The sequence below is a fragment of the Culex quinquefasciatus genome, chromosome 2 (assembly GCF_015732765.1).
Source record: "Culex quinquefasciatus strain JHB chromosome 2, VPISU_Cqui_1.0_pri_paternal, whole genome shotgun sequence".
NCBI classification, from domain to species: domain Eukaryota; kingdom Metazoa; phylum Arthropoda; class Insecta; order Diptera; family Culicidae; genus Culex; species Culex quinquefasciatus.
The window spans coordinates 177620920-177633466 of NC_051862.1; the positions used below are offsets into that span (position 1 = coordinate 177620920).

Genomic DNA, 12547 nt, shown 5'->3' on the forward strand with positions numbered 1-12547 from the left:
GATTTGTGAACACGCGGCAAGAACCGGCGGCGGTGGCCACCGGTGGAGCGCCCGGCGGACCCGGTTCGGAAGGATAGTGACGATGTGCGCATGAGGAGGGCGCCACACGACGACGCAATATAGCTCTGTGCTAAAAATAGATTTTTCCGCTATTGCGCTCCACATTTCGGGGAGTCTCTTGTTCAAACTCGCGAGGGGTTGGGAGGAGGACTACGTCATCGAGTTCGGCACCGGTGCCGGTCGGAGCTTTTACTCACAACCGCTGGGGCGGCCGAGAGGGCTCGGCGAGCTTTCGTGAATGAAAGAAAGCTCGTTGCGGGCAAACAGATGGCGAAATCAATACCAACACAAAGGGAACGCTGGACTCGCGGCTCTGAATGAAGCTCCCGGCTCGTGGGTTGTGGTTCTGGAAAATGTAGTGGCAGCGGGACGCGGGGGAACTTTTCATTCAGAATGTGTGGGCGATTCGGCGCTTCGGTGAAAAACCCGAAGTCGCGCAACCCGAACGGAAATCTATAAAAGGAACCGTCTGGGAGTCGGTTATCAGACATTCAGCAAGCGACTACCAAGCAGTGAGCAACCTAAAAGAAGAGAAGCGAAAAAGTAAGCAGTGCTCGCAGAACCTGCCAACCTCCCTCCCCCAGTGTACAGTGTATGTGTGTGTGTTTGCGCTCAGTGATAAGGAGCATTGAGGAGGTCCTGCAGGAAGAGCAGGAAAGTGGTGGTGTGCGTGTGCGAGGACACCCACGCAGCTGAAAATTTGCTTCCTACGCGGGGGTGACAAAAACTGGGATTCGGAACCCCGCAAGATATTGCACATAAAGTTTGCAATAGTGTGAAGAGTGAAAAGTGAATTGAACAACTGTTTAAATAGTTTGTGTGTCGAACTTTGAGGAATTGCTCGGTTGGTTCAAATCGACCGTTGAACGTTCCTCAACCTCTTTGGATACCAAACCTGCACCAGAAAACCCCACGAAAGACTAGGTAAGTTCCAGCTGGGCCTCCCGAGCATCGTGTAACCTGTTGCAAAGGGAAATAGGTCACCCAACTACACACACCACGTTGCGTGCGTCCCATCAGCTGCACCAAAATGCCTGTGCACCACTTGAAAGCCCGTTCGCATGTGCTTTGCACCCTGCAGCGTTTATTGGGTCACGCCGAGTTCTGCGTTGCATGTCAGTGCTGGAATTAACCCAATTTTTCGTCAACGAACCTATGTGGACTTCCTCTGCAGGTCGGTCTAAAATTAGTCCCTCCGGGAAACTTTTCGCAAAGTGCTCAACCATGCGTCTCCATGTGGAAGCAATTTTCGTTGAGGCGAATAGTCGGCTCTTTGTAATTAGAGACGCATTTCTAGCAAAGCCCCGAGAAGGCGTCAAATTTCCAGGAAAAAGTGACACCAAATCAATTGATTCGTTTTGCTTTCCTGGAGCGAGCCCGGCACAGCCACTCTGAGCGGACGTCCTTCAAGCGTTTGGGGGTTTGTCCTTGTGAATGGCTACAGGATGGATTTGGTGACGAAAACGGTGTCGATGGGGGGAAGGAAATTTTCACCTGAAGAATTTGAAGCTATTTTATGAGCTTTACTGAAATTTCATCAAAATTTGCAATATGAAAAATTCACATATTTATGTTTAAATAAATAGACCATGCGTATCGTTACATTTTCCAAAACAAAAAAAAAAACAATAATAACAAAAGCTCAAATCGTCCTACCTTCAGAAATATTTTTTTTTAAACAAAATATACTCTAAACACTGACTTCAGAGAAACCTCTTTTTCCGCGGTGGCGTTACGCTTTTTGTTTCGTAGATTTCTCTTAAACCATACAATATTTTTGCAAGTTTCAAAAAGCGTTTTGTAGATCTGAACAAAACCTACAAATTGCTTTTAAAAGATTGCAAAAATGTTGCGTCGTTCCAGAAAAAATGGACAAATTAGAAAAAAAACGTAACGCACCGCGTAAAAAAAGGTTTCACTGTATCCACTAGCGTGCACAGGGTGGGGCAACATGGGGCAACTGCCCCACCATCCTCAGAAATTTGTTCTAAATTTGGTCAGGGAGTGTCCACAAATGACGTATTTTTCAAAACGTCCATATTATTGCCCCACCTTAATCAAAGCGCTGGGCACGCTAGTGACTGTATCTAAATTTACTAGCTTTTTACGTGCCATTAAAATTTGATCCTTTTTGAGTAAAGTTAGGATAGAAAAGAAATAAATATAGTTAATTTATTTTCCTTAATAAAAAATTAAGCAATAGCAATAACTTGCTAAAAAGGTACAATTTTCTTATTATAACATAATATTTCAAAAATCTTCAAATGCGTTTCGTTATAATATTGTGACAGTTTTGATTACTTCACTCTACTACTTACTTTTTTTAAATATGATTATGGTATTTAAATATATCATGAAAATATTGAAAAAAGTACAAATAACAAGTTAAAAAATTATTGAGTAATGTTAATATATAATATTGAGGCTGTCTTGAATATGATACTTTTATTTTCAACATAATTTTGTGTGCAGTTTTTAGTTACTTTTTAGTCAAGCTATTTTCTTAGTAAACTGAATATCAAATGATCAATTTTATTTTCGTCCGTCAATGATTTTCAGCAAGGACATTCCAATTGTGAAAATTTTGAGTATTTTTTTTTAATGCGCAGAATTATTTTGCGACATAACAGTGTTTTATTTTCTCAAAAAATAGTTAACTTTGCCGTAAACTGAAGTTTTAACAAACTGGTAAACTTGAGAAAAAAAAATAGAAAGTAACGTAATATTTTTCTATTAACCTTGCAGAAAACTTATTATCCAAAATAAGAGGCTAAAAATCTACAAATAAGCTTGAAAATCAAGGATATGGTTTGAAAAGCAATTTTGGCAGAGTTTCAAATTTATTAAATTTTTGGAGTGAATTCTTTAAAAACCAAAAAAACTTTTTTTATTGCAGTCAAGACTCGATTATCCGGAGTCCTTGTAAAATTTTCACTTCGGTTAATCGAATCATGAAAAAAAAATCACTATCTTATTTTTGATTTTCGAACTTAATTATGACTCCTAAATTACTCTAAAGTGGTTGAGTAATTTTAAATCCAAGGTGGCGGCCAAAATGGTGGTGATAAAATACAAATATGTACATACAATTGTACATACAATTCGAATAATCGAACTTCGGATAATCGAAACTTCTGATAATCGAGTCTGGACTGTAAATTTGCTCATCAAAATGCACGAGAAACTTTCAATTGTTAAGAATATAATGGGCTAAATGTAACCTTGCAATGTCTATCAATTTTTTAAGCATCGGGAATCAACATGGATACCCTTTGTGGCAAAATAAAATTTTTGTGATGCCTAGCTTCTGATTTATTGCAATTTGTTGCTACTTAAAAGCTAAATATTTGTTTTATACCAAATAGTGGAAAACAATCAAGACATCGAAATCACAAAAACAAACAGGTAACATTTTATGATTGGAGTTTGCAGAACAGACCAAATACTTAAAAAAACTGAAAGTATTGCAGAGAAAAAACAATAGTATTTTTCTAAACTGATTCTTTGATATTTTTTACTGAACAAAAATCAACATCATTACTTTGCGACTTTCTCAATTCCATTTGGATACCTGCATTGTTCTTGAAATACAAAATAGTAGCAGATGTAATTTAAGAGTCTGGGAATATTCACAATACATCCAATTCATCATGAACCATAAATATTTAATTTAACTCAATTAATAATCCAATATCTGTTGCCTCACAGCTTGATGATGAAATGAATTTGATTGTTTGATGGAATAGAGGAAGTTTTACCTACGTCAAACCCCACCAGAATATCGATTTGCTCACATATGACACAGGTACAGAACTTGCAATGCACCGGAACGAACTCGGTAGCTAGTGTTCAATTATTGAAATTATTATTACCAGTATTACTAGTCATCCGTCACCTCGTACGTCACCATCTCTATGATGTTTCACATCACGCAATCGTCCTAGTTTGCAGGAATTTCCACCCAATTGAAAGTTATGGGTGGTGTCGACATTCCAAAAATAAACCTCCACCACCGTGTTCAATAATAGTTTCGCGCTCCGACAAACAGCACAGGACGGCTTCGCACGTCCGTTTTCCTCATTAAACCCCATTTGTTGGAGTGCCTTCAACATCATCCTTGCATACATCTTGGCTTTTCTTCTGCCCGGCAGCATCCGAGCTTGGCACCGGTCCACGGCCGGCCCGTGACGCAGGTCTTGGCCGTTGTCGCCAAAGATAGACGGTTACGATTATGGCCAAATAAAAACTACCCTTTGACTGGTGAGGTTCAAAATAACCCCCGTGCTGGAGAGTGCTTTTTCTTTCTTGTTTTGCGCGCACGATCCAAAGTGCTCCTGTGATGGGGCCGAAGGCCAACCCGGCCACATGGGGTGAGTGTTCCGTCTCTGTCTAGCGCCGATGACGCAAATTGCCACCCGTTCCACCCGTTGCCGTCCCGTCCACGCGGCTTGGTGTCCTTCAACGGCACTCTCTCCCTCTCCAACCCAACCCGACGGTAGCGACGTGACTTCTGTTGTTGTTAACACCAGCACCACCGTATGTGTTCTCCCGGCGTTGACTTTTCACCTTCTCTCACCACTTTGGAGGACTCAACAGAACAGTCCCGCGCTAGTTAGTTGAACAACAGCAACAACAATCGTGTTTGTCTTTTCTCTGTGTACCCCAACAGGTGTACGAAGCGCAACAGTATCTCCACCATGCAGAGCTTCCTGATAGCGTCGACGCTGTACGCCGTTCTGACGGCGACCTGCAGTGCGTCCTCCCTGGGCTACCCGGTATTCGGGACGAAGCGGTACACACGAGCTAATCTGCTTCCACCGAGTGAATACGGAGGCTCACTCTCGATGCCGGTGTACTCGCCGATTATTCCCCAGCAACAACAGCAGCAGCAGCAGCAGCAACAGTACTACGACAGTCAACCCCAGTACATGCCGCAGTATGCAGCGTCGGATTATTACGACGACAGTGGGTACTATGGTGGCAACACCAACAACTACTACTACGTTCCACCGGTAGTGCACCGACGGCATCAGCGGCACGACCGGTATCCCTCGTTCGGGCTCCCAACGTACCGTGGAGAGTACAAACCCACTCCGTACTACTACGCCCATGCCCCCAGCTACAGCTACTCGGACGACCGAGAATCCAACAACCCACTGGACGACCTGCACGAAGAAATGCTCCAGGAAGACGAACGGGAACGGGCCCGGGAATACATGCCCGTCGGCACGGAACAGTGGTACGAGAACCTACCCCCTCGCCACGCTCCCGACTCAACTTTCCTGCGCAATCTCATCATGTACAACCAGCAGATGAACGCCCTGCGCAACAAGCAGCAACTCGAATCGGCCGAAGAGTACGACGAGTACGAAGACAGCGAGCCGGAGTACTACGACCTTAACCCGTCCTACGTCGACAACCGCAACAACTACAACGCATTCGTCAATCCCTACACCGGCTCCAGCAACACCCCCGTCAGCAGCAGCAGCAGCAGCTCCAGCAACACCTTCAACAAGATCAACAGTCTGCGCAACAGCATGGCCAAGAACGCCGTCGAAGACGACGAAGAAGTGCAAGAGCTCAAATCCCTCATCCACCAGCAAAAGAACAGCCGACTCCAGCAGCAACAACCCCAGCCCCAGCAGCAGCAGTACCAAGTGCACACCCCGAACCCGATGCAAGACATCAAGCAGCAACAGCAACGCTCCGTCGCCAACGACTACTCCCAGTTCGGCATGGACTCATTCCAGCAGGACAGTCCCCAGCAGCAGCAGCAGCAACCCCAGCAGTACAACAACTACGAGTACGAAAACGAATACGACGACAGCTGGAGCCACTGGGACCGCAAGCGAAACGTTCAACCGAAGAAGGTCACTCCGACGACCACCACAACGACAACCACAACCGCTAGCCCCAGCACAACCACCCCCAAACCAATCGTCGAAATCATCCACGGACGCAACGGCCAGAAAGAGGTGGTTCTGCCGCGGCCGGCTTCACCGGTGCGGAATCCGTTCGCAAACGTGAACCTCGGCAAGCTGCACAAAGCGCAGAAACCGGCGGCGGCGGCTGGGTCGGATGCCAACGTAATTGCAGCGGCACCGCCCGCCGGTAAAGTGGCAGCCAAGCCGGGCAGTGTGTACGACACGATCAAGAAGATCATCAACATGCAGCAGAACTTGGAGGTTGGTAGAAAATTTCATGTATTTTTCTTTGTTAAGCGTCTAATTTTCGTTATAATTTGCAATCTGACCTCCAGCAGCTATGCATATCGAGCCCGTCGTGACTGAGCAGTTGTTCTGATTTTGTAGGAATTCTGCCGAGTTTCAACCGAATTCTGTCCGAAATCAGAGAACTAACAGTTTCTTTGCAGAAGTTAGTAACTTTTTTCTGCCGAGCGTTAAGTTGTTCTGATTTTGACCGAATTCTGCTGAAACACGGCAGAATTCTGCCGAATTCAGAACAACTGCTCATTACCGACGGGCTTCGAATAAACCGGTTTGTTATTGTTACAACTATGGTAACAAACAATGCATGTTAACTTCAAAAATGAGCTAAATGCAATGTTTGTTTTTGCTTGTTTGAAGAGTGTTTTAACCGGATTGTTTTAAAAACACCCTCAATTTGACGTTTTACTCTTCCAAGGGGTAAATCAATGCGATTTTTTCAAAAAACATATATTTTATTTGGGAAAAAAATAAAATCAAAAAGTTTATTTTCTAACAAATTGTTATTTTTTTTTTTCAAATCATGTGTGTTAATACAATAAATGCTAACATCAAAATTTTCTCCTCTCTCTTCACAGGACGCCGAGCTGTCCCACCAGCTGGACAGCCAGAAGCACCAGGGCAGTGGCCGGCTACAGAAGCGGTTCGTGGCCAGCGCCGAGTCGCTGGTCCAGCAGCTGGACGGACTCAAGCGGACGGCGTAAGTGCGCATAGCTAATTAATCTGCCGGCACCCAATCTGTAAGCTACTTTTAGCCGCTGAACAATCCAACTTGGCCGGTTTGGCACCAAGAAACATTTGCTGAGGGCGTGTGTTTCTCTCGAAAGCAAATGGTTACAAATTGCTCCATTTCTAAAGCATTTAGCTCTATCTCTCCATAGTTGCCACGAAACAGACAAATGTTATGCAATCATATGATACACACACAAAAACACACAAACAAAAATTCCACAAAAGCATTTCTCAATGATCAAGCCGCTTTACGGAAATAAAAAAAAAATACACAAAAACACATTGGTGATAAACTTTTTATACGAACTAAATCAACCAGAAATTGAAACTATTTTTGTGATTATTTTTCCGTTGTTTCGGTGAGTCACACTGGCAAATTATAAAATGGAAAAGGCTCTTCTTCACGAAGCGTGTGGACTAACAGAAAGGGTAGCCCTTCACATTGAACTTGATAACCACACAGAGACACAAAAAAAAACACTGATTGAGACTGACTTTATGTAAAAAGAAACAAATTATTAATGAGTATAAAAGTATATATATTTACCGAAAAAAAGAGAAATAAAAACAAAAAAATAAAAACAAACTGTTTAAACAATTTTTAAACATTTTAAGTAACCTTTTTACTTTCAATTAGAACCGAACAAAATACTCTCTTCATACTTGAACAACTGTACATACTACCAAACATCTTTGAGAAAGCTAAAACGTTTGCTCAGTTTAAACTAGCTTTCTTGTCGGTTCAGTTCAGTACATCTGTTCCAGAATCCAGGGAAGGGTGATGCTCAGCATCGTTCACCTTACGAGTTGGAATATTTAAAGCTAGAACGATGCCCGACCATCGCCCAAACCCCCGTTCCATTTGACCTGTTATCGTTAAGAGAACTTAAACCATGTCAATTTTTAGCCGATCAAATTTCGCTTTTTGTACAATTTTTTACACACACTTTTCTGTAAAAACTATCTTCGGAAAGTACACACGACCGCGGTCGTCCTCAATCTCGCTTACAGCTTTAACGTGCATCTCACAGATAAGAAAACAAAAGATCTCAGAAAATTTTGAATTTAATAAATTTAAAAAAACACGCAGCATAAGAAACTAAACAATAACAAACATAAAATGACAAATCGTGTGAGGAAAATAATCAGCGGAAAGAGACGACAAGACCCTTCCAATGGCAGCTAGCTCCCATACAGAATAATCATAAATAAATATAAACACATACAAACAAAAACACTCACAAGCGCAGCTCGTGCATCGGTGGACCCCTCGGTCACGATTGCACCTGCTGCCCGGGAATTATAAACTTAAAATATATCGCAAAATTAGGTATGATAATGGAAAGAAACAACTATTAAATTAACTCAAAGTTACCGAGCTGTGTTGTTATGTGTGCGTTCAGTAACCAATCACACAAGCAAACACAACGGAGTCACCCCTCGGCGCGCCGTTCGAGAGTATCATCAGGCAAAGAGAACCCAATTAAGAGGCAGGTGGCTCCAAAATTTGTACATAAAATCAACAAATCAGATAGCCTAAAACAAATCATGTTTCACCCAACCCCCAAAAAGCCACCCCCACCATCCCACGAATCCCCGACCTTTCTTCGACCAGAATCTTGTGTTAACCTTTGACATTCACCGCCTTGGGTTTGCCTGTTTGCCCGGGTTCCGTTTTTGTTCCCACGTGCGCACTGATTAAAATAAGCACCGCATTTTCCGCTCCGTTTACCCCATCCACCTTCCCCTCGGCAGCACCGCCCACCGGTTGACATTTGGTCGGCTTTCCCACAGCACTCCCACAACCTGCAAGAACCTGAGATGCTACCGGAGGAGGATGCTTTCATGTTGAAAAGGTCACATTCCGAGTTGATCTTTGGGTGCCGATCTTTGAGGAGATGTCGGCAAATTGTTGAAGGATTGTTTTTTGATTTGATTTACTGTCGAAAGCATAAATTTCACTACGAGAGCAAGGACTGGATGTAGCTAAATGTAGCATTGAGAATTCTATAGTTTAGAAACAGGTAGATAAAGTTACTAACAAAATCAATAAGGTCATACAAAAAATGCTTTTTGAATTATTCCTAACCTTATATGAACTTAATATGAACCCATCAATTACAATTGTCGCACCCCTCGGCTTCGAACGAGGAGCAAAAACAACTCAAGAGAGCAAGACACTACTCACACGTGGGAGAGTGAGTCCTGTGTGAGAGGACTTCCCCCGTCGGCGATGTCCTGGTCCTGTGACCGCCCTGCCCCAACACTCTGGTGGAGAAGCATCAAAAATTTATATCTCCGCACACACACACACACCAACTGTAGAGCATTTGCGCGATGACGTCAATCGGACCCCTCGTCGTTCCTGCCCCTCAAGCCCCCTTCACTTTTTCCCAATAATCAGAAGGACTGTTTTTTTCTTCTCACAACCCTGAAGTGGTGGTGGTTAGTTTGTTAATTTATGAACATTGAAAAATTGGTGCTAACTAACTGCTTTCGCCCCGCCGGCTAATAATTGATGTCCGGGGGGTAACTCCAGTTCCCGGAACCAACTTTGGAGACCTTCCCGGGGCGGTTCACTTGCGTGCCACCAGGAAGAGCACCTTGGGGAACGAGCGCACATTCCGAGGCCAACAATTTATTGGCCAGCGAGCCATTGTCCGTGTAACTAATTATCACCGCACACCACATGTGGGACCATCTGATCTTCTTGGAACTCACCGTGGGCGGACACGTGTTTCCGGGAGATGTAGAAAATTCTTTGCGAAATGGGCAAAATATGGTCTTGATGTTATTAATGCAACATTCCATCAGATGTCAGCATTCGAGCAGTTATTTTTCCAACGAGCAAAAATTCATAAGCCACCCGAGTTTTGTTTTTCTTCAAAAAACTTTCAAAACCACCGAATCGCCAAATTCGAGCAGTTTTGACAGTTCCTAAAACTAGACCGCTTTGTGTCATTTGTTTCTTGTAGAATCACCTCAAAACTTTTAAAGTGTTTGAAACATTTTTACAAAACTGCTCAGAAAAGTCAAAATCAATCAATTCGTGCAGTTTTTACATCTTCCATCAATGCATTTCTAATGAACAATCTGTCATTTCAACGTTTCGAATCCGTAACTCAATTTTAACATATTGTCATGAAACTGCTCGACTCCGGAAAACCCCAGGAAACGAGGTCATCGCGTGCACTAATTCGCTTCGACGACAAAATTCCAGTGCAAAATTCGCCCGAAAAACATGAAAACTCATGATTACACCAATTAATCCCAGGTATAATTACCAGAACCATGGGTTGAATTGGCAAATTTTCGACGAATCGTCAACCCTCGATTATTTAGAAGCTCACGCCAGCCCACTTCAGTATGTCCTTTTTTCCGGGTACAAAATATGGCTAAGCCTTCCCAGAACATCGGCTTTGGGCGCGAACATTTAGTCACGTAAACAATTATTAAACATCCTCTTATAAACCCCTGACATACACCTTCAGTAACGATGCAATATGTATAGGAATATATTTGAAAAAAGTCACAAAAAAATTAAAATCAGTACCTAAACAAACAAAACTGTAAAACTTAAACAATACAACAAAAAAACATCACAAATTTCGTAATCTGAAAACAAAATAAAAATACAATAGAAACAAACAACCAACACATCGATAATCGAACTATTTCAACTACTAGCTAGATATACAAACTAAACGTGAAAAGGGCCTATCATTTCTACTGTGCTATGCTAGTGAAACAACACCCGAGAAGGAGATTAAACAATTTGCCCAATCAACCCCGTTTCGGTGTGTTGTCCCGGAAAAAACAGCAGCAGCAGCATCCCCTATTTTCCGTGACCCAATTTCTGGCCCCCAGTTGACGGGTCAATGGAATCGACCGCACGACAAGCCATCGAAAAGGGGGCATTTGGTTGCGCTCTGGATGGGCTACACTCAAAATTTTGATGGGTGAATTCGAGCAGTTTATGGAAATTAAAATGTCAAAACTGCTCGAAAAAGTATGTTTTTTGCAGAATAATCTAATTAATTTTTTTTTAAGAATATAGTAAATACCCCGAGTAAAATAATTGTTGATTTCAGCAGCATAAAAAAGTTTTTTGAACTTTTGAAACTGTTTCTGAATCGTTTCTTATTTTTTGCGCAACAGCAATAATTTTAAAAGCTTCCTCTAATAAATGTCAATATCTGAAAATAAACTGTCATAACTGCTCGAAAAACGTAACCTAAAGTCAAAATGGATACTCGATTCGAGCGGTAGGAATGACAGCTCTCCTATAAGAAACACTTTGCAGAAAAATTCACAAACTGCTCGAATGCAAGTGTCTCCTTGATAAAATTATCCAAAAATTAAGAAAAAAAATTTTTTTTTCTTCCCGCACTCAATTTTTTTACTAAATTTGCTCATAAAGTTATAGGCTATAGATTGAAAACGAGATTTTTTTTAGATAAAAAAAAACCAAAGTTTCACCAGTTCTGCGTGTAGCTTCCCATTCGGAAAATGAAGGGGATGCCGTTCCAGAGTGGGTGGGCAGGGCAAATCCAAAAGTTTGGTCCGCCATTATCGATCCGGCACAGCAGGAAGCCCCACACACCCACTATTAGCGGAATTAAGCTTTTGATTGATGGAGGATTATTGCTGCCGCCACGTGGCCGACCGTGCGTCCCCATTTGGGCATTGCACGTGGTGGAGGCGCAACTCGTTAGTACACTTTTTTTCGTTGGCCGCTTTTTGTATATTTGCCCACTCATATACAGACACATGCACACTAGGGTGCCCAGAAAAAATGACCCCCTGCTCCACAAGCGGAAAACGGTTTTTCGGGTTATTTTAAGCATCTGTGTAAATTTTGAGTGAAATTGGTTGAGATTAACCCATTGATACCCGAGCCCGAAGTTGGCGAAAAAAATGTTTTTCATACAAAAATGACTTTTTTAAATCGCTAATAACTTTTCAGGATCGAGTTTTACAGCTTTGGTATGTTCTACAAAGTTGTAGAGCATTAAATTTTCAATAAGAATCTCACTTTTGAGAATATTTGGATGAAAGTAGCGCACCGTGCAGACCAAACCGTAAGAAACTTGGATTTTCCATACATTTTTTCGATTTTTCCCATACAAACTTCACCTCCGAGTATCAATGGGTAGATGATGACCGATTTTGCTCATATTTGGCCCAGAGTCCTAAAATAGGTCAAGGAACAATATTCAGCTTGTGGAGCGAGGTTTTGAGAAAAAGTCCCATATTCTGGGCACCCTAATGCACACATATAAAAACACACACACAAACTAGCAATGTTCCGACATGCGAACAGATGAATAAACGATATAATCTGTGTTACTAGGGTAATTCTCTACCAAAAACGAGATAGAAAGAAAAAAAGTTGATTGCAGCAAAGCAGAAAATAACAAAAGCACACGATATGAAGAGAACAAAAACCAAATTTGACAATAACTAACTTTTTAAAAAAGTATATTTTTAATTAGAAGGAAGATAGCGAAAACCTATAACTTGCAAGA

General features: G+C 42.2%; 1 protein-coding gene across 1 annotated transcript; it reads left to right on the forward strand.

The window, feature by feature from the left end:
• The first annotated feature begins 557 nt into the window (after nucleotides 1-557).
• LOC6033180 (GATA zinc finger domain-containing protein 10) lies at nucleotides 558-11797 on the forward strand. The gene is made up of 3 exons (XM_038254205.1): nucleotides 558-984; nucleotides 4730-6245; nucleotides 6866-11797. The coding sequence occupies exons 2-3, from the start codon at nucleotides 4758-4760 to the stop codon at nucleotides 6989-6991; spliced, it is 1614 nt and encodes a 537-aa protein (XP_038110133.1). The 5' UTR covers nucleotides 558-984; nucleotides 4730-4757; the 3' UTR covers nucleotides 6992-11797.
• The last annotated feature ends 750 nt before the right edge of the window (nucleotides 11798-12547 follow it).